Here is a 25,662-nt window from a genome sequence, read left to right as displayed (position 1 = left end):
CTCCTTGGCAGGGCTGTATCAAGAGCTGAGCAAGAGTGGAATTTCATTTTAATATTACCGCAAGGGGGCTGTCATGGTGGATCCCCGTATGACCTTCATTTCTTGCGAAGTGTTTTGCAATATCTATTCCAAAGTACAGATTAACTAGTTTTATATCATACCCTGTTTTTATCACAATTTTTCAAAAACCACTTGCCCTGCACCATAAGTTTTTTGAAACATTACCTATTTCAATATCATCTCACAAACCTGTGTATTGTCACCACAGTATATATAATTAATTTTCAACGCAACTAACAACCAATAACAAACGCTGACGGCAGTCATTATCATGGTACATTTTAAACATCATCAATATTAAAAATGAAAGACAAACTATCAGATACAACTCAAACTTTATTCAAGCAAACATCTGCACAGCTGAAGCGCTGTATTTAAATGAACAATTAAACATAAAAGGATTGATTTTCCAACTTACCACATACAAAGTACTATTTTAAAATTTTTTTAAAAAACTATAATAAAATAAACATTTCAAAAGAAACCAATGTGTAAACAGGTGTATGTATTATTGCTGCTGCTGTGTTAATTTAGTTTCAGTTTGTTTGTTAACGTTACACTTGCTTATTGCTTCTCTTTCACTTATTCGGTTAATTTAATATGTTGATGGAAGTGAGTCATTGCAAGTAATACATTTTATTTATGGATTCATTCACTGTGACTGGTGGCTAACTCAGTTTTAGAGAACACTTCAGCTGTAAGAACACTTTGCTTGCTTCCCGAGGGGTGTTCTTAGCTGGAGACGAAAAACTGACAAATTGAAAAACGTGACATTACAAAAATCGAACATTAAAATAATGTATTATGACTTCCGGTAGACTTTTGCAAAATAATTTTTGGCAGCTTCCAAAACAGTACTACCCTTTAGTGAAGGAAACCCTTTTGACTATAAAAACAATAAACAGCCAGTTATAGATCTACAATGTACTGTACACGTCACAGTATCGTAGTGCATATGCTCAGGAAGAAATACTGGGGTGGGGGCGACAATCGAACATATCGACGCCATCCAACTTTTGTCAAGTAATGTTGTTTGCAGTAACAAACTCGTACACTGTTTCAAAAATCAAACGTAGCTACTTCTGGTCCTGCTGCTCACATGTTTGTCAGTATTCGTAAAGATAAATGTCTTGTGAACTACAGAAGGTTCATTAAATCGAGAATATCTACACGTGTGTGTATCTATCTATCTATCTATCTATCTATCTATCTATCTATCTATATATATATATATATATATATATATATATAGAGAGAGAGAGAGAGAGAGAGAGAGAGAGAGAGAGAGAGAGAGAGAGAGAGAGAGAGACCGACACCGACACCGACACCGACACCAAGGCAGCATGAAGACTACAGAATGTAATGGATATGACAAATACCCCTTAATTTTTATCAATTCAGATGCCGTCTTGCAAGCAATCAATGCTGGCTGCTTGTATGTCATAAAAAAAAAAAAAAAAAAAAAAAAAAAAACATTTTTTTTTTCTTTTTATTATTATACTGCGGATCATGTTTCAAACGCAATAACTACAGTAATCATACAATAGTCAATGTCCAAAAACAACACCGTATACACATGCAATGGTACAACTGTACTTACCACATAAGTGGACCCATTCTCTCCGGAACGAACCTCGGTCTCGGGAATGGAAAAATGCATGTTAGCATTCCAACGTGGCCCGAAGCTACTTCCCTAGACAGCAAATACCGTCCCCCCCCCCAAAAAAAAACTTAAAAAAAAAACTTTAAAACATTTAGTTCTAGTAGTGGTAGCTTGCTTAGCCAGATAAAGTAGATCCCCGTTTTTTTTGTTTTGTTTTGTTTTAATATATGTATATATTATAATTACTGCAAATCTACCGTTACTGTTTCGTTACAGAAAACTGTAATAAGTTTTGACTCAAGAGATTAAAGTTAAACTTAACTCATGAGCTAAATTTTCCCTAATACCCCTACAGCAGCCATGTTGCAACCTTCAGGTAGTTCCACCCTGGGAAGAGGTGTTTTTAAACCTCTTTTTCATAGTCTGTTTTTTTTTTTTTTTTTTTGCTTTGCTTGTTTTTTCAAATTAAAAGTTGTTTTCACCACATTTACTTTCACTATAACTTTCTTTTAACGACCATACCGTAATCTTATAAATATATATTTATCGTTTACGTTATTTTAGATTTATTTATTTATATATCTATTTATTTATTTTAAATTAGCACTTTTTGTAACCCCCCTTTTAGATAATATATTCGAGTGAAGCAAATATATTCTGACGGGGCGCATACCAGAATAAATCTTGTTTTTAAATTATTTAAAACATACCCTATTTCTTATAAATGATATATTATGGAGATATATTATGATGATTATATATTATACTAATAAAATTATAATAATATTATAATTAATAATAATAATAATAATAATAATAATAATACAAATCCTACAACCTGTCCATAATTTGGAAATAACGTCCCTGCTTTTTAAATGCAGCAGCGTTTGCACTACGATATTATATTCTCAATATCTAGTTGGTCACATAACATTGGAACACAAAGCCCTCCGGCTTCAACCAAGAGAGAAAGGGAACACGAAACGTCATTTAAAAGGCGATGGCAGGTGATTTTAATGCTATAGCGGGAGACGTGCTGTGTATATTTTCTTTACTGGTCTAAAGTTAAAACCTTATCACGTTAGCAAATCTATTGTGTTGATTTTTGGTAAATATTATTCATTGACAAACGTAACCCCCACTGGTTTAATGGATAGTTCTTCAGTGCTTAGTGGTATAAGTCAGATGATCACTCATTGAGATGGACGGTCTTCCTTTCGCCAGGTTGTACAGCGAGATTTGCCAGAGACTCTCAATACAGCACGGATAGTTTTCGTGTTTTCTTGGTATTGGCGCAGCAAAAGTTAATCAGCCAAAGGCACATGTAACTTTTAATTTGTAGTTCCCGACACTCCTAGGTGTTTTTGCCGACCCCAGACACTTGTATCCACGCATATGTATATTACAGTACATCCGAGTTTAATGACAGTTAAATTGTTTTGTCAGCATGGAAACACACTAGGGAACGCACTTGCTGTGGTGCATATATCATGTTACACTATTAGTTGAGAAAACATGCCGTATTTTGAAAGATTGTCAGTCAGCTGAGAATTCTCTGGACTTTTTTTACATGGAGGTTTTTTTCGAGTCTTCTCATCATCATTCTGAATCTTGATCTCTGACAAAATGTTGGTTTCCTGTCAGTGTAACGCTCATTGTGGTCCCTATTGGCGCAAAGAAGTACGTTTTTCTCTCGATACTTGTTGATGAGAGTAACGCAATTTGTGGTCCCCACTGGACAAAAAGCAACATTAATTTCTGAGAATTAGCCATGGTGAAGAATAGCCTATATATTTTATAAAGTAAAACATAAATAAATAAATATTTTAATAAATATTGAAATAAATGAATACATAAATCAATACATAGACATTTCTTTCTTTCTTTATCTGTCTTGATATTTATTTATTTTTCATATCAGATATAAACACTTCCATTTAATGCTGTATGAAACAAAAAAAAATATTATAATTCCACCGAGGACTGCTTCAACCACCATTTATGAAAAAGCTGCAAAAAAAGGACATCAGTATTTCATAAATATTTGAACCTTTGGAATAAAGAAAATACAAAGTGATAGGTTTTTCATTAATAATGAAATATTCAGAACAATTCAGTAATTGTTGCTTTTATAAGAGCAACTGAACAGTTTGATAATAGACCCCTAGAGTCACAGACCTTTATCAGTAACTCACATACTGTATAATTAGCAAGAAAGTCCTGGGGGGGGGGCTCATATGCAGCATACACATGGGAGGAGTCATACACAAAAAATACTCATTATTATATATATAATAGACGTATCCCCCCCCCACCCCAGTAAAAATAGACATAATGAATCATGAATGTGTCAGCCGCACGAAGAGCACATTGTGTGGTTTTCACTAACTACTGTGTAGAATAAAAGGTAGAAACATAGGATCATGGGTAAGCTGTGCCTGGCTTAAAGGGATAATTAAACGTTGAGAGGGGATTGTTGTAAATGTGGTGGGAAGACTGGGGTGTAAACATAGGGGACACTGGGTTGTGGTGGTTTGTGGGTCAGGGCCTGTGGTCACCATGAGATTGGGATGCTTCCCTTTAGTGACCCCCTCTACTTTTCCTGTGTTCAGGCAGGTATCCATTGGGCTTTGTGTCAACAAACTGTTTGAGCTTTTAATGAGTGTGCCAGTGTACTTCCTTTCTGTGTTGCTAAATTGTAACAGTGTGATAGCTTCCAGGGAGTCCTTGTAAGGGCTGTCAGTTAACCCTGTTATAAGTGTTTTATACAGATTGAATGTACCAGTGGTAGTTCTTATGAAATACTTTTTAGTTTTCCTTTAAGTGAAGGCACCAAAGGTAAAACTAAAGATTGTTACGTAAGACCTTTAACCATTTGCTACTGAAAACGTCAAGTTCAGAAATAATTCTTTGCCAACAGCTGAAGGTTACCATGGCAATCTAGGATGTGCAGCTGCACATATCTCTAGTATAACAACAACTTACAGAAAAGCAATTGCCATTGACTTGTACAAAAAAAACAGATACAAGAAAGAGAAAAAAGGAATGGGATTTTGACCTGTTGGGAACATATTGTTTAAATTGTATTTGTGCCTTTATTTCATTTATCATGAAATAGTGGCACTGCCTGTCGGCCATTTCGTTCAGAGAGGGGAGTTAATAATGGACACACCCCTTGTAATTAACAGCAGTATACTTGGGATGCACTCAACGTATATAACCCTTTAAAACTACACCGAACAGCTAACTGCTCTAGGTCTCAGTGATTCTACGTCTTTACATTGCCTCATGATGTTCCTTGTTGTCATAATAGTATCCATTAAACTGTGACTACCCTTTTCTACAAAAAGCAGTGGTACCATCTAGTGGCCTACAACAGAAACAACTGACATTAACTTCAAAAATATCTGATGTTCAGATCTTTTGATAATTCGACACACAAGATGTATCACATTACAACGTGCGTCTTACAATATTCGAATATACTTCATTTGTAAAAACCTTTGTGTATACAAACTGCAAACAGTGCACATTGGTTTAATGTATTATGTGATATATGCACTCTAAAAGCCTACATTAAAACAATACAATTTGTGAAAAAAACAAACAAACAAACAAAAAATAAAGTGCAGCATGAATGCAAAAAAGAAATGATTATTTCAGAATCTGTTACTCCCAGCTTCAAATCGTTGACCTGAAAGAATGCGCTTCCCTTTACCGTCAACAGAGGGCATTGTAATTTTTTAATTCCAGCGCCGGCGTGAAAATGAGTCTCCTCACTGAATACTGTATTCCTTGATGGTATAGTAGGTAGCCTAGCTGTTAACATGGCAGACACAGAAGGCACAGCACAGCAACTACTAAATAACAGCTCTGGCGAGATACAAGGTAACAGAATTAACGATTTGAACAAGTAAAGAACCTGTATCTCAGTACTTGATGGTTTTGTTTGTTTTGTTTTTTCTTTCACGTTTATATCTTGTGTGGATTTGGCATTATTAGTATTCGCTGGCGACTAGGTGTGTGTTCAAACTGCTGCTACAGTATAAACCGGCAGGCATGGCGTGAGTTGCAGTGCAATTGCATCATTTGCATAATATAGTGTCAGAATTCTTTATGGACGTCATTCGAAGCAATTCGTATTGCTGTATTGTATACAGGATGACTATTACAATACAAATGGTTTGACATAGTCTAGAATGGCTAGAGTGTATTTAGGAAATGAAATCCTGGTACTTAATGATTTTCAATCAACCACAATTTAAAATTATATATATATATATATATATATATATATATATATATATATATATATATATAACATTATTCAACAGACTATTAAATAGTTAAATAACAATTCAGTTTGGTCAAGGCAATTGTACATGTGCAATACTTTGCATGCTTAGTTTAATTTAGAATGTTAATTTAATGTATATCTATAACTGCTCACATTTGAGCAGAACTCTTGTATTCAGACATATTTTGCCTTGTTCATGCTCTGGTTATATTAGGACATATGATATTTTCTTATTTTTAATGTTAAATTAGGCAGAATTGTCCCATTTTAATGTTTCAATTTGGTTGTTGTAAATGAGATGTTCTTTTTTTATATATAATTTCAGATTCAAAGAAAAATGTTATTTTGCAATCAAAGGTAAGTACTTTAGTTTAGTTTGAAAGATATATATATATATATTGTAGAAAAGCCATCTTTTTGACCAGAAATAGAAGTCTGTATAAAATTGTCTGTTTGCATTGATAGGTTGAAGGCAAGGAACTCTCCAAGGAGGAGAAGCAGAAGCTGAGGAAGGAGAAGAAGCAGCAGAAGAAAAACAAGAAAGATGGCAAGGGACCAGCAAAAGAGGAAAAGGCCAAGAAACCTGCCCCTGTCGTGGATGGACAGCAGACACAGCAACAGAACGGTGGGGCTGGCTTTCAGCCAAATATTTTACCTGCTTTGCAGTAGCCTGTGTGGAGAAGATCGACCACTAAATGCAAGATTTTCCACACTCCTTACATACGTACACATACACACATGATTGAAAAGCTAGTAAAGAACAGTAGCATTTTTACAACAAAAAAATAAATCCACCTTGTAGGTCATCTTACCTGAAGAGGTCCAAATTCAGATTTTTCACTAATGTCTCAAACTCCACATGATAAGAATGTGTCTGAAATAAGTTGATAACTGGCTTCATAGTCTTGATATGGAAGGTATTGAGAGTTAGTGGTGATGCTAACTACTGTAACCAATCTATCAATCTTGCTTTCTTTCAGCCCCTCTCACAGCTCCAGTGGCGACCCCTGAGGCACAACCAAGTGGAGAGAAAAGTGGCAAGAGTAAAACGGAACTACGTGCGGAGCGAAAGGCCCGGCAAGACGCTGACCGAACGTCCAAACAGGGCAAGAAAGGAGACCCCGTCCACATGGTTTACACAGCCAAGACAAAGGCCCCTCCAAATGAACCCCAACCAGGTATATAATATTCAATATTAGGTATACAATTAAGTATTGTATACCTGGGGGGGGGGGGGTTTGGTCCTAATAATTTTTCCCAAAGACATTTGGATTATCTGAGCATACTGTAGTACTGCGACGACTCTTTTTAATTTGACTCTGTTCACAGTTGTCAAAAGACTTCCAGAACACATTCAAGCGGACGATCCAGCTGTACTGAAAAAACTGGCCAAGAAGCTGGAACGCCAACAGGTAGGGGGGGGTCACTGTAATACGGTCTTACCAAGCCCTGTACATGTGTGCAGTCTACCCTAGAGTGCTATAGACCATTTAAAGGTGGTAGTTATTGTTGTTTTTCCAGTGTACTGTGTGACTGCAAGAGGCAAATCTTGTTGGTTTGTGGATTTTATTTATTTATTAAGGCTTTACTATGTTATAATAAATATCTTACATTTTTCAGTATCCATCCGTTTTCAAAGTATAAGTAGAAAAAGAGACTGTTGCAACTATCTAACCCATGGGCACATAGGTCAGCATGACCGGGATGTTCTGTGGGAGAGAATAAGTTCTAAACACCAAGGTTTGTCTGCTTGATTATAACGCAGACTGTTCTCACTGCAGGCAGTCTGCTCACATTTTTTTTTTTTCAGGCTCCACTAAGCAGTCGCAGTCGGATTGTCTCTGGGGTTTGGCGCAGAGCTGATGTAGTCTGTTTTGGGTGCCTTTGTTTCGATTTGTTGAAATTGTTTGTGTCAGTTGGTGATACTGAATCTGCAAGATTAGGACCTATAATATGGAGGACCATAATGACGGTCTTAGTGAAGATGCCTTGCTGACGGCCTGGAGATTTATATTTTTTAATATTTTTGGGTTTTTTTTTTTTTTTTTTCCTCTCTTAAAGAGTTTTAACCTAACTTCAAGGATGTGTTAAAATGTAATAGAAACCAAAGGCAAGAGATATTGTTACTGCAAAGGATTTTCTTGTATATTTGATTTAGTTGATTGTAATGTATTTTGTTATTTGACATGTCTTTATATTTAATGGCAGAGATTAAATGGCGTGAAACAGGTTTTCACATAATTACTTGGTGTTCAGAAAATGTCCGCAGAGTATAAAGAAAAATGCATTACAGCAACTAAGGTTCTGATCACAATAAAAAATAACAAGAGGGAGTGCATTTGTAATCCAACACAACTGTATTCTATTTCAAATGTCTGTGTTGTAAGTGTTTGTCCTGAACTATCGAAATGGTTTTTTCACATTTGTATTACTATTCCCCATTGCAGATTCCTTTGAGGTCAGATTATGGAAGCAAAGTCAGTCTGTTCTCACATTTGCTCCAGTACAGTCGGAAAGCCCCTCTCACCCAGCAGATGAGGTAGATTTGAATATTTAAAAACATTTCAATTATATAACTTATTAAAATAGGACTTTATGAATGCCCCCCCCCCCCCCCCCTCCCTTGGATATAATTTGAGTATATTAGCATCTCAGGAGCACAGTTTTTAGGATTTCTGACATTTTCATTTTATTTTTCCTTTGCAGCCTTCCCTCCACAGTTATCCACCCATCCATTGTGCGTCTGGGTCTGCAGTACTCTCAGGGAATTCTTGCAGGATCCAACTCTCGTTGCATAGCATTGTTGCATGCTTTCAAACAGGTAAAAAGCAGGCTTTATTCAGTAAAAAGGTATAGTTTGGGTTCTGTAATATGAAGTGTAAGGTTGTAGTGTAATCTGTGCTGTTAGCGATGACGTCTTTCAGGTGAGATATTACATCATGGTTCTGTCTTCTCGCTTTTACTGCACAGAAAAGATCTTGTGACAGGGCAGAAACCATGCACGTGTGTGTGTGTGTGTTTGTGTATTGTTTAAATAGATATACACACACCCCCACCTCCCATCCTTTGCCAAACCTAAATTCAAAATAATGAGTCTTTACAATACACAACAAAAGCACACTATGTACATGTGCAAGGCTGTCACAGATCTACTCTCACTTTTTGAAGGAAAAGGAGTCTCATTCATTCAACAATCTAAAATCAGTAATCATCACTAATATTTGGAACTGAAAATAAGATAATATGTGACTGTGGGCTGGATCCCTGTTTATCAGTAGTTGTTCAGTAATTGTAAATCGCTTTAGTTTAAATGTTCATTTTTTCGTTTTTTTCCTCCCGCAGGTTATACGTGATTACTCCACCCCTCGAAATGAAGAGTTATCAAGAGACCTTGTCAACAAACTTAAGCCATACATCAGGTACAAAACTCACACAACATATGCTATGCCACTAAAAATGACATTTCAGGGATTTTCCTGGTTAAGTATTTCCGAAATACTGTCGAAAAACATTTGTTTATTTATTGTTCGCTATTACCACATTTGTAATCTAAGCTGGCCAGTGTCATTGTATTAGGTGTAGAGCACATGCAGCAGTGTGAGCTGGGAACTGTCAGATACAGCAGATTAGTAGCGAGTGCTAAGCAGTGTGCAAAGCAAGGCGTTGTGCATATCAAACAAGTAGATACTGTTTACTGTAGGTTGGGTTTTCAACCTTTTTTTGAAACTGTACCACTTCTGTCTTGAGGTTTCAGCTTAAGTACTCCTTTACCAGTTTGCTCTACTGAATGGTACCACAGTTGCAATAAATAGCTAAAAAAAATCTGATTAACTCATGTATTTCTTTCCCATTTATTTAATATAAAATTTGTCACGACAATTTGGGATGGACACAGTGTTGGTTTAGGACAGAATACCGAACAGTGGGCTTAATTCTTAAAACTTTTAATAACATGTCTTTGGATGCACAGAACTAAAAGAGAGCACTGCATTTGGGAATCTGTTTGGTAACCCTTGTATTTGCTTTCTATTTGTTAGTTCTTATAAATAGTACAAAATAGTCTACACTGTAAATGTGTATCACTTTATCATCACCCTCTCAGCATAATTGTGAGCTTTTTAAAATGTTTAAAATATTAAAAAAAAAAAAAAAAGACACTAACGCTTAAAATAAAACTAATTGCTAGCAATGATAAACTTTTATATTAAAGCCAACATAAGTGACACAAAAGACTTGGTATAACTTTCTGTCGCTGCGCACTTCTTGCAGATCTTTTGTGTTTTCTTCCTTCGTTTTTCTTTTGCAAATAAAAAATGTATCTATTTTAAACACCGAAAACAAATTCAACCGCTATTGCTGTTACTAAAATGCAGGCACCTCATAAATAAAACAAAAACTCTAAGTATTATGATAATTATTTATGGTTACCAGAGCATATGTACCTCTAAAAAATGAAGAGGATTGTGTTTCATTGATTACTATTCAATTATATGACACGATGAAAACAGTAAAGTTCATGAGCAGCACACAGAGCTCTCCATAGGCAGAAATGGCAGAGAATAGAAATCCAGTCAATCGAAATCACACTTGCGTACAGGTGGAAAGTACGGACGTGATAGATCCTGTGTGTTTGTTTTTCATCTGCAGTTCACTTTGAGGTGCTAAAGAAAAATAAAATGTTTATGCACAGTAGTTTAAAGATGATATTTAATACCATTTAAAAAAAAAAAAAAATCAATTAATGAATTTCTTTTATTTTCATTTTTATTGTGCATTTGAGTCGTCCTATGTACTTGCCCCCCTATGACCCTTAGAAGTACCCTCAGGTATGCATAACCCTGGTTGAAAATCCCTAGGGTACTCACATTTTGGAGGCTATAATTCATTTTATAGATATTGCTCCTCGGACTGGCATCAATTATTTTTGTTCTGTAGGTGACAACCCTTGAAAGGAATAGCGTTAGGTTTTTATCCAGTGATCTGGTATTAATCTTAAATTGCTATACATAAAAAAAAAAAAAAAAAAAAATAGTTGCAGTTAAGCCATTGCGGGTTGCAGTTTCAGTAGAAATCGAATACAGTCTTTGAAAACCATGGTGTTAGACATTAGACAATTTGTATTAATCGCTAGTTATTCTGGTTCCAGCAGTACTTGTTATGGGTTTCATATACAGGATATTACTTTATCCTGACAGTATCTTTTATTAAAGTTGATCTGTGTTTAGAACTACATATACTGTATAAAGAAAAGCTCATGTTTTCCATGGAAGTTTTTACACTAACTACGCCTACATCTGCAGGTGTATTTGGGTAAAATGTGCTAAAATGAATAGCATGTTTAGACTGTAGAAAGGGTGCTTTTTTAAATTCATTTTAGTTGTATAGTTTGCTCTTAATTCTAAAAGACAATGGATATTTAACCAATACTCCTTTTTGTTGCAGTTTTCTAAATCAGTGTCGCCCCCTCTCTGCAAGCATGGGAAATGCCATCAAGTACATTAAAAAAGAAATTTCCAATGTCTCCAGCAATATTAAAGAGGAGGAGGTGAGCTGAGACAGCCATACAGCCATATCAGTCTAACTGATAACTAGACACAGTAAAAGGAAACTCATTGTTTGAATGATAATAACAAATGGAGTACACTTTTTATGGTCTATGTCATGTTAAAATACTACATGATACACATAGGGGTAGATGTAAGGATACACGGAAAGTGATTTGTGGGTGTAAAACCCCTGTAATGCAGCCATAAATTGTGTTTGTCAGCCGTGAAATTTACCAGTCACTAAAAATGTGGCATATGTAAATTTTAAGAGCTAAACTAAGCAATTTAAATGCAATACATATAACGGGGGAAATTCCATTCTCAGTCAGCAAAAATGTCATATATGTTGTTCACCTGGCGTTCTGCACCTGATATGAAATTTGCACTTTGCTATCATTAATCCATTAAAATTATATTGAAATGCATTCAAATGAAGAAAAGAGCATGGAGTTGGCCGGGATCTGGATACTCAGCGGGTTCAAACGTTATGTGATGTAAGGATTTTGCCTTGCACTTAGGTAATTGCTGACGCTCCAAAAACTTTACACCTCTTCTTACAAGGTGCAAACAAGTGTAGAAGCAACTAATTAAGAGTTGTATAAAAGCACACACCTGCAGAGACCTCACTGGCTTCAGGATGGCTGCTGTGGTACACTTCCTGATGCGGCGACACTTTGATCTTGTTGAGGAGAGGCAGGAACATGTTCAGAGAAGAAGGGCAAGATGAAGAAGACCCTGCATGTTCAATCCCAGGGTCACTTTGTTTGGGATGCTGGAGGATGCGGTGCTAAAGCATTGTCTCAATCCGCAGGTCCCTGACCTCATAGCTGAATTGAGGGATGAGCTAGATCCCTGCGTCAATCAAGGGACCGCTATCCCTGCACATGTGAAAGTGTTCTCTGCACTAATTTTAGCCTCTGGTTACTGTCAGACCACAGTTGGAATGTCTGGAGGGATAGCCCAATCCACCTTTTCCAGAGTGCTAGGCAAATTTCTGGATGTCAGGACAGGCCAATACACATTTCCTAAGGATACTAGCATAACTGATGTTGGCTGAAGCTTTTCCAACCAAGTCTGTTTCATGCCAAGTGAACTCAGCCATAAGGACTCTCCGCTCCTTCTCAGAAAACTTTTATTTGACATTTTATTTTTGGTTTGTATTTTTGTGCTCCACAATTACCATACAGCACCTATAGCTCTCTGTACTCCCAATTCACCACTGGGCTGCTAGTGCATTATTTGTGTGTGTTGAGTAATTTGCATTGCTCTTAAGCAATCTTAAATTAATCTTAAGCTAAATAATTGCCTGGCCGCAATGCAAGTTGGATTTTGCATCTGCAATTATTTGCACTGCGCCTATACTTAAATCTACCCCATAATGCACTAGTTATTAATCCATACTTACAATTGCATCAGGGAGTGACTATGGGATGGATTTGCCTTTACCATTGCTGGGTATTTTGATCGCATTTTATAGCACTGAGGAATACAGAATACATTAAAAAAAGAAGAAAAAAACAGCTGTAGTTTATCCCTGTTGGGTGTAGGTTGATGTGATTGGCCATTGTATTGTCATTCAAAACAACAACTCTAAATTAAAATGTCCCTACATTCTCCTGTAGCATCCTGTTTTAAGTAAGCTTCATATACCAAAAAACGCATTTCATCATCAGGAATAATCCTTGTCATATGCTTTTTATAGTTTATGGCGTTTTCTAAATTATTATAAACCTAGCTAACGTACATTTAAATATACCACCCTCACTTGGTAATTATTTATATCTCTTTTTTTTTTAGTTTTGAAAAAGATCTGTACCTGTCATTTCCTTCCTTTTCTAGGCAAAGACGATGCTACAGAACTGTATCGACAAGTACATTGAAGAAAAGATTCACTTGGCTGCAAAAGCCATCTCCAAATCTGCTTTTGAGAAGATCAGTGATGGAGATGTCATTCTAGTCTATGGGTGGTAAGAGCATCACTTAACTTAAATATAAAGATACAGCGATTCACAATATGTTAAGAAGTAACACATTCCTAGCATCCTGACTAGATGAAAACAGAGTTGATATTTATAATAATAATAACACAATAAACACAACTCTTAAAAGCAAAACTGTATAGAGTCTAAAGTCAGAGGTGAAGACGTAAGTGTATGTTCTCGTTCTGTTTTGTTCAGCTCATCCCTGGTGAACTACATCCTGTGTGATGCCTATGAGAGGGGGCGGAAGTTCCGGGTGATAGTGGTGGACAGCCGGCCGAGGTTGGAGGGCCGAGAGACCCTGCGCAGACTGGTGAGGAAGGGAATATCATGCACCTATGTGCTGATCACTGCAGTCTCCTACATGCTGCCAGAGGTAAGCTAAAACATGATCATCACAATGAGACTGGTCGAACCAGTAACACCATAAAACTATCTTGATTTTTAGGATGCTTTAGCGTTGGCAATACTTTTATTAACCTACTGTACGTGTCACTATTTGATTATTTGCTTTGGCCATGTCCTGTGAAGATTTTATACACTGGACAATTTTAAATGACATTACGACGGCACTCGCACACCCTGTATACTGTATGTGGAAAGAATGTCATCAATGTGGAGATTGAGATGGCACATCATGACTGCCAAGTCTACAATTCCTGTGTGTGATGTGCTTTATATTAATAACAACTTGCACTTCACTCAGCAGAATGAACTGAAGTTGGCATTATTTGTATAATGGCATGTGTTGAACCTGCTTCACAAATACATGGGAGGAGTAGTCAGGTGCTGTATTTGTTGTGGTTTTGTATTTTTTTTTAATGTATTTTGTTTTTGTTTGAGGTCTCGAAGGTGTTCCTTGGTGCCCATGCACTCTTGGCCAATGGCTATGTGATGTCACGGGTGGGAGCGTCCCAGATTGCACTGGTTGCCAAAGCATACAACGTACCCGTGTTGGTCTGCTGTGAGACGTACAAGTTCTGTGAGCGAGTGCAGACTGACTCCTTTGTGTCTAATGAACTAGGTGCTGATTTTTCCTGATATATATTTGCAAATCACCCTTAACAATCCAGTTTAATTGGTAAAAACTATACCATTTTTTTTTAAATTTGTTTAATGCTTATGTTTAGTTACAGGTTCATTTTCATTTTTTTTGGGGGGGGGGTGTGTGGGGGTGGTTTAATAGTTATGACACCCATTAGTATTCACAATGTGTAAACATTATCTTGTTTTTCCTTGATTTCCGTTAAACCGATGTTTTTGAAATAGTTTAAATTGATTAAATAATTTTTTGACAGTTGGTTTCATAACAACGTTCCACAAATTATTCATGCAAAAAAACCCACCTTTTTTTAATCTTATCAAAACTTCACTAAAATAAGTCACCAACTAAAAGCTTTGTAATTATGGTCCACTGTTTCAATAATAAATCTCCTTGCTTTGCATTAAGATGTTCTCTTTTCCCCCACCCCCCCCCCCCCCCAAGATGACCCTGATGACCTCATTGTGACCCGGAAGGGTAAAACCGAGCTGCAGAATTGGCAGGACACTGCTTCCCTTCGACTTCTGAACCTGGTCTATGATGTCACTCCTCCAGATTTTGTGGATTTAGTTATCACAGACTTGGGAATGATTCCCTGTACCTCTGTTCCTGTGGTGCTGCGTGTGAAGAATGTGGATCAATAATGGAGTTATCGGGAATGGTTTAATAGATATTCTCAGCTATATTTCTGTGTATAAAACTCTTCTTTGGCATGGAATAAAGTTATTAGTTCATTTTGTTTGGACAGTGTTATTTTATTTTAGATTTTAGATTTAGGTTTTAAATGAGTGGCATACCCAGGGGTTATAAAGTGAACCAAAATGGCCTGAACCAGTGAAGACACAATTTGTCAGCATGTTTTTCTGCTTGGACTTAGTTTCTTATAGTTTTTGCTTCTAAATCTATGACGCAGAGGTTGGATTTATTAATGAATAAACCTAAACTGGATAATCAGTAACAGTCAGTCTGCCATTGGTTTTAAAAATAGTACAGAACAAACATTCCAAATATATGTAGAAATCTTGATTTTTTTTTTCAATTTAATTTAGGCCTAAAATCGCTCAATTGGTGTGGTGTATTTAGATATTGAATGATTTATTGTTCATCACTTAGTAATTTGTACATCAAAGTGATCTGCGGGTGCAAAACCCCAATAATGGTGCTGTAAATCATGTTTAGCAGCCATAAAGTCTGATTTTATGTAAAGAATGGTGTTCACCTGGTGTTCTGCAATTTGTTTTACAAATTTGCACTTTGCCATCATTAAGCCATTAGAATGATATTGAAATGCATTCAGATTAAGAAAAGAGCATGGAATTGGACGGGATTTGGATACTAGCGGGCACAAATGAGATGCAAGGATTTTGCCTTGCACTTAAGCAATTGCTGACCGTCCAAAAACTTTACATCTCTTCTTACAGGTGCAAATCATTGTAGGAGCAAGTAACTAAGAGCTGTATCAAAGCACACACCTGCAGGGACCTGTCATTGGCTTCAGGATGCGGTGACTCTTGGCTGTTGTTAAGTGTAACACGTTTGGAAGAGAAGGGCAAGATGAAGACCCCGCATATTCAATCCCAGGGTCACTGTTTGGAATGCTGGAGGATGCGGTGCTAAAGCGTTATTGTCTCACTCCGCAGGTCATCCTAGACCTAATATTGAATTGAGGGATGAGCTAGACCCCTGCGTCAATCTGTGGAACATGTGAAAGTGCCGTGTTTTCTGCACTACTTGGCCTCTTGTTCCTTTCAGACCACAGTTGGAGAGATAGCCCAATCCACCTTTTCCTGCTAGGCAAATTTCTGGATGTCAAGCTGAAAAGGGCAGGCGATTACATATAATTTCCAAAGGATAGCAGCATAACTGATGTTGGCTGAGGCGTTTCCAAACAACTCATTTCATGCTGAGTGACAGCAGCGGTAAGGGCTCGGCTACTTCCAAACTCTGTCACCTCTGAGCTGCAATTGCAGCAGCTAAATAGACCAATGCGCTCATTGAGAACCTCATTATCATAATTGCTGATCATTATTTGTGCGTGTTGAGTAATTTGCAGTGCTCTTAAGCTTACATAGGGCACAGTGCAATATATAATTTCCTGTGTAAATATAGGGGATAAATTATATTTTAACAAATAAGCCAAAAACACCTATTCCCTGTTTTCTGCTCCACTATCATTGAAGCTCACTTGATTTTATAGTTTGAATACTGAATGCAGTACTCCCGCTTTATAAGTTGGTCCTTTATACTTGAATACTTGACTTACTTGAATAAATGCCTAATTATGTACAGAGAACATGTGTGACCAGAAATTCTACTCTAAAACTACAATTACCTTTACTTTGTTAATTAGTTAATTTCTTAGCATTCTGACCTGTGTATACACCTAACAGTGATTCCATTCTGTAAGATGACTACAAGTAAACCTGTGGCTGACTCAATTCTAATTCAGTCATGTCTTGTGTCTGGATATAGTCCCAAAAGGCAGGAAATAGCTTCCAGAAAAGCAAGACATGTAAACACATGAGACTCATTTGATCTTTCAACAATTATTTATACATGATTATGTAAATATTTAGTTTGATTGCAGTATTCCACTTATTGAGACCATCACCTTGCAAAATTGAGGGCTGGTTCACTTTAATCATGTTCACAGTGCAGCTGTGCGCATGTGCATGCTAGCTGATCTAAAAATGACCAGTAATCAGTTCTACCTGAAGTGACACTGAACTGTATTTGTTAAATGTTGATTGCACAACGAACTTATTCCACATGATACTGCCTGTAAAAACTTACTGAAAACTAACTGCTCCCATACTGTAGGTTTGGCTTACAATAACCACAACAACAAAAAACCAAATTAATTAGCAATGGAGTCAATCTCCTACAATAATACTAATCAAAATATTAAATAAAAATCCTTGGTAATACTTAAAAATAATAACAATTTTAAGAAAAGTATTTTTTCAATGTCTCTACATGAAAGACATTGGCACTTCTGGTTAAAATATGTTTCTAAAATTTCAAAATGTATTTTTATATTACAGAGTACCTTACAATTGACTACCTTCCAAAAATCGTATGTAAATCGCACCAGGACCAAGGGGCACAGATAACTAACAGCCAATGCGGACAGACTAGGGAAAGACAAGCAGGCAGATGAATTACAGTTGGGAGGGAACACACAACTTGTTGCAGCTAAGCAAAAGCATCCTTGTGTTTGGCTGTCCACTGGAAGTGCCGATCCTTGTCCAGGAGATAGTGCAAGGGGGCTAGTGATGGTTGCAAACCCCTTAACAAAGTTCTTGTAGTAAGATACTCTGTAGCACCCGCTGCCAGTGGAACAGGGCCTCGGAGAAGGTTGAGGCGTGTGCCAGCAGGTCACCCAGGTTGACCACACACGGCTGTCTGGGGATGCCGTCCAGTTCGAACGTGGCAGGGGTGTTGCACATCCTGAATGGCATTACATTGAACTACCAGAAGCCCTGTCCTGTAGAGAAAGCGGAATTTGGCTTGGCATTGGGGGTGAGCTCCACCTGTGAGTAGCAACTTCTTAGGTCAAGGAAGCTGAACCAAAAGGATCCAGCGATGAGGTCCAATGACTCATCGATGCGGGGAAGAGGGTAGGAATCTTTCTAGTTGACCGTGTTTAGTCAGCGGTAGTCTCTGCAGACTTTCTTTCTTGCCAACTAAGACCATGGGTGCAGCCCAGGTACTATTGGACGATTCAATCACTCCCGGCTCAGGCATCTCCTGTATGATTTTTCCGGCACCTCGCATCGGAACGGGTAGCCAGCGTGGTGGTTCCTGACTGGTGGGGTTCGGGTGGGGAAGGGAAGGTCGTGGGGATAGTGGCCATGGCTGCTGCTGTTCTCTGCTGCCGCTGCGCTCTGTGGTCGAGCCCTTTGCAGGAGCTGGCGCTTGTCGGGGAAGTAAATAAGGGATTAATTAAAAAGCGAGTACTCTGTTATTGAAGCTCAGCTCCATATTAAAGACTAACATTTTCTTATTTATTATTTTACTGTTTATTAATTTGCGATCATTCTGTGTTAAGGAGCTTTCAGGAGCTGCTCTTCAGTTATTGTTGCCTGTCATAAAAATAATATAATATCATAGTAGTGCTTTTCATAACTTTACAGATGTAGGCTGTGAACTAAATGCTGAGTCACTTACAATGAGGCATTGATTTAACATGTCATCTACAGGATGGAGCACAAGGAGGTTATGTGACTTGCTCAGGATCACATAGTGAGTTAGTTAATGAGAGAGGTGGGACGTGAACCAGCCACCTTCTGTTTACAAACCCTGGACTTTAACCACTAGAACACACAGCCTTCTAGACATATATAGTATAGGCTAGATGAGCCAAAGTGTCTTTGTAGCAGTATGACCTTATGTCATAATGCATAGCCACTGTACTTTGGATTACATTTCCTTTTGCAGCTATGAACTAAATGGTGCTGGTGTTTAATAACATTAAGATGGTTGTTGTTTAGAAATATAGATCTACTTTTTGTTTTTTCTTTCAACAAATACATCTTGTTGAACAGTAAGTTGAATTACCTAACACAGACCTCATAGTACTACTGAATATATTTGAGTATTTGTTTAAAATGATGGATACATTTTTTGATGAACGTTGTATTTCTTCTTTTTTTTTTTCCTCTAGATGGCTGCAAAATGTGCTATTGCATTTTGAGTTTTATTTTAAATACAATTACACTTTGGATAATGTCTATACACGGGGGGGGGGGGGGGGGGGGGGGGGATAAATTGTTGAAGATCTATATGAAGTTCTTCTTGTGTTTGACGGTCGGGACCTCAGGATATCAAAGCAAGGCTCCTTCCTGTCTGTGGCCGGGCTACTATCTGGAACTGCCAGCTTGCTTCTCAACAATGTGACGAACAGTCATGCAGGACCACACCTGTGTGGTGTTACCGTGACCCCAGCAGAAAAAGGAAGAAGATAACTGTAAACACACCTTCGTGTTACTCGCATCTTCACATTTACATCCTATTCTATAACCTTTTATATTCCAGCATTTCAATGATGTGTCAGGGTGTTTCTTCAATTCTCAGTTGATTTCAATGGGCCATTTGTGTTAACTATTGACTCATGGTGACTGGAGTGGAGGGAAGATAAGCAATTATCTAAAATCTAATTAAGGTCTTTCAGCATTATGACACCTTCCCCCATGTTCTTCCATTGACCTGTATGTAGAGTATCTAGTCATGTCCACTTGAAGTACTGCCTGTATGCCTTTCCCCTTCATTTATTTTACACATGTAGTTAAATAGTTACTACACTGGAACATCACAATAACCACTTACAGGTTAAAAGCAATTAAGTGTTAAACAATGGTGATGTCTGCTGGTAACCATACTAGCTCATAGGAAGCTCTTTTTATGTCATTAACCAACTTGCTGCTTCCTATAATGTTGTAATTTATTAATTGTACAAGTCTGTTGTTTTTCAGAAAACAGCTATAAGCGAGGATTCTATGGTTTGATATTTTCAGTTGTCTTCCTAATGTTTGGATCAGCGGTCTTGACAATGGCTGTGATTTTTTATTTTTTTTTTATATCCGTAAGTGTGCTTTTGATATTGTCAGTATTCAAAAATATGAATTATAGTGCACTTTAAAAGAACCATACTATATGATGATAATATTAACATAATTAAAGGACATCTTACTGTAAACAATTACAACATTATATATGATATTTAGACCACATATTACTTATCCAGTGTGCTGGACACAATGCAATTGATGACCCCACTTTTATATTTATTTGTTCTGTTCACAGGTTCCAGACAGACCAGAGAGACAATGCAGTCCCTCAGTTATGTATACCCTCAAAGAGGAAGTGAAAGGCTTTTTTTTTACTAAAGGTATACTGCAGGCATGTTACTATGGTGACATATCAAGAACAAAAGTTTCACTACAGCCCATTGTTGTAACTTAGATAATTACAGTAATGTGTAAAACAATAGAAGTCCAGAAGACACTGGTATATTTTTTTTTACATTCCTTTATTATTAACAAAGGTAATCAACTTGACTTTGACAGAGGGTGATATGATTTACCCTGAAAAAAGCATGTACCTTATTTATATCAGCTTCAGTAGCCAATCCCTATTAAGGTGCGCTATCAACCTAGAATGATACAGACATCAATACTTCAAAAGAGAAATCAAACTACAATCATTTTTATTATTTAGTGGCGTTTAATACATCTGAACTGAACTGTGCTATTGTGTTGATTTACAAAGGTACAAGTTTTAGAAAATTTGAAATGTGTAAATATGTACAGCGGCAATCTTATTTTGTGTTGTGGTCTATCCCTCATATGACATGACTGATTCAGTTTTGCAAATTTTCCCTGATATATCAAATCAGTTTCAGTCACAACTGGGAAAGACAGCAGCTATGAATTTGAGAGGACTCATTGTAGTTGGGAGGTGCTCGGAATGCTGTTACACCAGGAACCCTATCAAAACTGAGGCCTATGGGAAGCTCTAGAGACCCGATATCAATTAAATGATTGACCTTCAACCTATTGTCAGAGGTGTATCAGGTGTTTAAAATGTTAAAACTCTTGAATGTGTCTTGTAAAGAGGAATACAGATAATTTATCTGACAGGGTTTACTACAGGGTTTACTACTTTCTGTTCAATTCACATTATCATACACATTGTAGGTATTATAATACAACTAAATGGAAAGGTTTGTTTTATGCAGTGACATTAATACCCATAAAAGGGGTGTGAAAATAGAAGTGCAACGCACCCTACAGATCCCAGTACTATATTGTATTAATATTTTGTGTTAATCAAAGTGATTGGTTCTGATAAAATGTAAAAGGGTATAAGAATACATACCTTCTTTTAATTCATGTGTGTTTCTAAAAATCTTTACTGTCATGGTATCGTGGTATATGGTTCCTTGGCGACGTGTTTCTCTCTGCGATGCTTTGGAGCTCTTGCTGGTTCAGTTCACGAAGCTGTAGCTGGTTGAAGGGGACCAAACCTCACTGAAACGCCTGACTTGGTTCCGTTTGACCAGCCACAGCAAGACGTGGGTTTATCCTGGTTACCGGGCTGTCAATATTCTCTGCCTATCTTTTTTTTCTTCTGTTCTTTACAGTAGTTCTTACCTATAACACAAAACAAAGCATTGACATGAGGTGAGGGATGCCATTTTGAAATACACCATGTGCGGTCAAGAGTTATATATTCAATATACAGTATATACCGGTAGTCAAGTGATAATCAAGGAGTGACATCAACAGGGTGAAAGGTAGAATATTGCAACCAGAGGTAAACATATTACCTAATGTAGTTATATACAGGCATATTCTTTTATATGGTTACACAGCACGGCACTATTAAGTTTTACTGAGAAGGTGAATCAAAGTTGGCTCAGACCGTATATCCTGCAAGGGTGGTAAATAAAGGATGGCTCAATAGCTTCCTCTAGGGGCACTACACTAGGCTGTAGTGCTTATCTGAAACTATAGCATTATAACTAAAAAAAGTGAATAACAATTCCATTTAATGGTAATATGAATCACTAACATAACTGTGACTTTAATTAATAGTAATAGATGGTAAATTCAGATGTGACTGCGATAAAAGGAGGCATTTTGCGAGAACACATAGTGTAAATCCATGAGAGTTGCTGTCCAATAGCCATTTACTACCCAGATGTAATAATTTATTGTGGAAGAATCCAAACCTTTTCGTGAAAAAGGTGATATGCATCACATTGGTCTATCCTAGATTACTCATTTCCAAAATCAAATAAACACTACATATGATATCCAAGTACTTTTTCAAGCCAATGATATTCCTTTAGGTGTTTAGCAGCTTAGCTAACTCTTTACCAACCTGCCTCCTATCTCTTTTACTAAGCCCCCTTCATAACCTATAATAGATGGCACCTGCCCCCTGTCAATCCAGCCTTAACTATCAAGAAGCTAATCCCTGCTGGCTCCAGCTGTGCCTGATACAGACTGCTCTCAGTATCTGTGACTCAAGGCGCGTGTCACTGGCTGGAAACCCAGACAAAAGCAGCATTTTTAAAACCTGATGGGGCTCCGGGGCAACATGTGTGCACCTCATCAGGCACCTGACAAGACCAGGACCTCTCTCACACACACACAGCAGCCAGTGTCTCCCTCTGACAAAGGTGGAGTGACAAGAACAAGGTTTTTTTTCCCAATGCTAATTAAGAAATATCAATGTTTATAAAATGATAATATTAATAATAATACTTAGGTCATTTTAGACTTTTTTTTTTAGTTAGTGCAACAAGACACTGCATGAAATAATTGCTGGCTTCAACTTCTAGTAGCTAATGTTTGTTCTAGAAGAATTCATTATCACAACTGTTTCATATCAATTTAATAATATTTTCAGTATTTTGAAATTGTTTACCCATAGTATACTGACATATTAAAATCCCATTGCATTCCTGCTTCTACCAGAGTGCTGTCTGAGTAGGACACAGTAGGACCATACATGCAGTAGCACTTTCTTTCAATCATACTGTTGGTCATGCGGTAATTCACCAGTAGACATGATCCACACAAAGAGTTAACTCTGGAGGCTGGTCCCCCTAAAACCACACACTTCCTTACATTCCATAACAGGGTATTTCATATGGGGATACAAGGAAGCATGTAATCTCAGGGAGCAGAGACGAGAAGCTTGTGGGAGGCACAACAACTGCATACAATACTTATAGAGACAATGCGCCATTTTACCACCCCACCGCCCTCCCCCCCAAACTTGGTAATTCCAAAAGTAAGTCCATACTCGTTTTACAGAAATGGTATGGTAGGGTAGATAAAAAAATATTGAAAAATAAAATAAAAAATAAAAAAGGCAGCCAATTTACAAGCTTAGGAAAGTTACTGCCAGGTCAGCAAAGCTGTCTCTCTGACAACAAACCTTTCAGCATGGCTTCTTTGTGTAAAATATTTGAACAGGTCAATGATCAATATTCAGACTACTAAAATCTGTTCTCCAGAGACTCCATCGAGGCTATTACTTACTGCATTTCCTTTTCCCTAGCCAAAGATCTTATTTTGTCAGTCTGACTACACCCATACTATTGGGATATCATACAGTGCTCTAGCTTTTGTTTCCTGGCCTCTAATTCACTGGCAAATGTTTTAGGACTGAGCAGCTAACTCCAATTTTTCCAGGCTCTATAGAGAGGCTCAGTCTATCCTGTGGTGGTGTGTGTGGCTGGTCTGGGTCAACCGTTGCAAGGTAACATATCTCTAACCACCGTTTTAAAGTCACATACAACAACACCATTTCCTTTTATCAGCATATGTACCAAACATGCAGATGAAATAACATTCCTATCTCCACTACCTGCACACAGCACTGTAGGGAAATTAAATATTGGTATGTTGTCAAAGGGCTTTGAATATCCAAAATAAAATTACCTTGATAGCTGAGTGCTGCCAGAAATCCATTCCTTTGTCTCTGTCAAACTCAGATGCTGGTCTTTTTCCTTTTTTCTCTAAGGCCTCTGAGTGTTGGAGAAGTAGGCCAGACAGAGGAGAAGTCTCTCAGGATGCCCACAGCAGCACCAGCGACGAAACCCTCCTGGGGTTGCTACAGTAAGTGCAGCCTACTTTCATTAAGAAACATCTTGAAGAATTATTTTTCTCACTGAACGAAGAAGGCCGCTGTAGGGATTGTGCTCTCTGTGTGTCTTGTTTTTTTCCAATTTAACCTGTCTGTTCCCTCTTTAATGGAAAGCTACTCACACATTCTCTTTGGCAATTCCTTTTTCTGTGCATCGTTCCTGTCTCAATATTCCTCCAGATTGAAGTTGCAGGTGTTTTCTCTCCTACACTAAAGGAGTGCTTTATATCGGTATACTACCTTTGGGCTCCTAATATATCTTTGAAATCCTCTTGCTTAAATGTCCATAGTGTTTCTATGCTGCATGTCTGCCTATCATTTTATTATTATCAACCTAGAAATGACAGCTTACATTGTTTACACAGACAGTGGCATAGAAAATGCAGTTCAATGTCCATAAATAAAAGGAAAAATATTAAAAAAAGAAAAATGACCCCTATCGTTATCATTTTAGTATCTACTTGTTAATTGCTCTTATAGCACATCACTGCAGCATTGTTCCATATGGGAAACAGCAGAGTGAATGTAACAGCAGTTTAACTGCCCACGTTGCATCAAATCCAGCACTTTTCTGCTACTCAAAGTGTGAGAGAATATGTTTTTGAGTCCATATAGGGACCAATTCGATATTCGATATTTGTTTTCTCTCCAATGGAACTGTCCATAATGACCAATATTTCACTACAGCAATTTAACACATGTTGCATGTTCTTTAGGTACTATAACAATCTGGCATCATAAACAGAAACTCCATTTAGATACCATATAACAAGAATCATAATGCTAAAGTATATATATATAATTCTAATGGAATATTTGAAACGTGGATTCCACATTGACAAAAGTTTACAACACTTCACTTTAACAGTGAAATGTCAGCAGCCCAAGGTAATGCCACCTAATTCTATTGTCACGCTTTTTAAAAAAAGTACCTTTCATGCCTGCCCTTTCCTGTAAAGCTCCTTTCTCCTTCACTCTCTCTCTGTCTCACTCTCTGTGACTCCCTTCAATGTGCTGTTTGCCTTTCCCAGCATACCATCCTCATCTTTGGCCATCTCCTGGATTATGTCCTTGGAAGGTCACTTCACTGCCTTTTCTATCCCCCTCTCCCCTGTCCTTTTACACCCCCCCCTCCCCCTTCGACACAGCCCCCCCCCCCCCCCCCCCCACCCCCCCCTCACAGTGACATGATTTAGAAGCCAGGGCCTCTCTTTGAGCCTCCTGTCCACCCCAATCATTGCCGTGACAGGGCACCCGGGCCTATGAAATCACACCTCTCAGCTGTTCTCACTCCACTAGAGACATCTTATACCCACTGCTCCACATTATATAGAATGTCAATGGCTTTTTTTATGGAGGCTCATGGAAACAACTGTGGATAGTCTGGCCTTTTTTTTTTTATCAGTGTGGTGGAAAAATGTTTAGTGGGCACAGCTGAACAGTATGCCAACAGTGTATATTTTCTCTGTTAA

General features: G+C 37.6%; 2 protein-coding genes and 1 long non-coding RNA gene across 4 annotated transcripts in view; 1 reads left to right on the top strand and 2 right to left on the bottom strand.

Moving 5' to 3' along the window:
* The window catches only part of LOC121317314 (sorting nexin-17-like), a 30,296-nt gene extending 27,915 nt beyond the window's left edge, over positions 1-2,381 (bottom strand). For both annotated transcript variants that reach the window (XM_041253120.1, XM_041253121.1), the window contains exon 1: positions 1,661-2,381. In XM_041253120.1, the coding sequence (XP_041109054.1) occupies positions 1,661-1,720 (60 nt within the window). In that variant the 5' untranslated portion in view covers positions 1,721-2,381. The remainder of the gene's footprint in view (positions 1-1,660) is intronic.
* Positions 2,382-5,457: 3,076 nt separating this feature from the next.
* LOC121317313 (translation initiation factor eIF-2B subunit delta-like) lies at positions 5,458-15,261 on the top strand. Its single transcript, XM_041253119.1, has 13 exons — positions 5,458-5,551; positions 6,286-6,317; positions 6,426-6,585; positions 6,941-7,138; positions 7,290-7,372; positions 8,408-8,499; positions 8,667-8,781; positions 9,303-9,379; positions 11,403-11,505; positions 13,346-13,473; positions 13,684-13,861; positions 14,329-14,509; positions 14,972-15,261. Exons 1-13 carry the CDS (start codon positions 5,491-5,493, stop codon positions 15,169-15,171), a joined length of 1,608 nt encoding a protein of 535 aa, XP_041109053.1. The 5' UTR covers positions 5,458-5,490; the 3' UTR covers positions 15,172-15,261.
* Positions 15,262-16,145: 884 nt separating this feature from the next.
* LOC121317312 lies at positions 16,146-25,113 on the bottom strand. Its single transcript, XR_005950494.1, has 3 exons — positions 23,986-25,113; positions 21,407-21,681; positions 16,146-18,444 (listed from the first exon to the last, which is right to left on the bottom strand). It is a non-coding gene; the product is annotated as an uncharacterized LOC121317312 (long non-coding RNA).
* Between the last annotated feature and the right edge of the window lie 549 nt (positions 25,114-25,662).

This window comes from Polyodon spathula, chromosome 6 (assembly GCF_017654505.1).
Source record: "Polyodon spathula isolate WHYD16114869_AA chromosome 6, ASM1765450v1, whole genome shotgun sequence".
NCBI lineage: Eukaryota > Metazoa > Chordata > Actinopteri > Acipenseriformes > Polyodontidae > Polyodon > Polyodon spathula.
The sequence above is the reverse complement of the archived record's forward strand: the minus strand, read 5'-3'. Positions and strand labels throughout refer to the sequence as shown.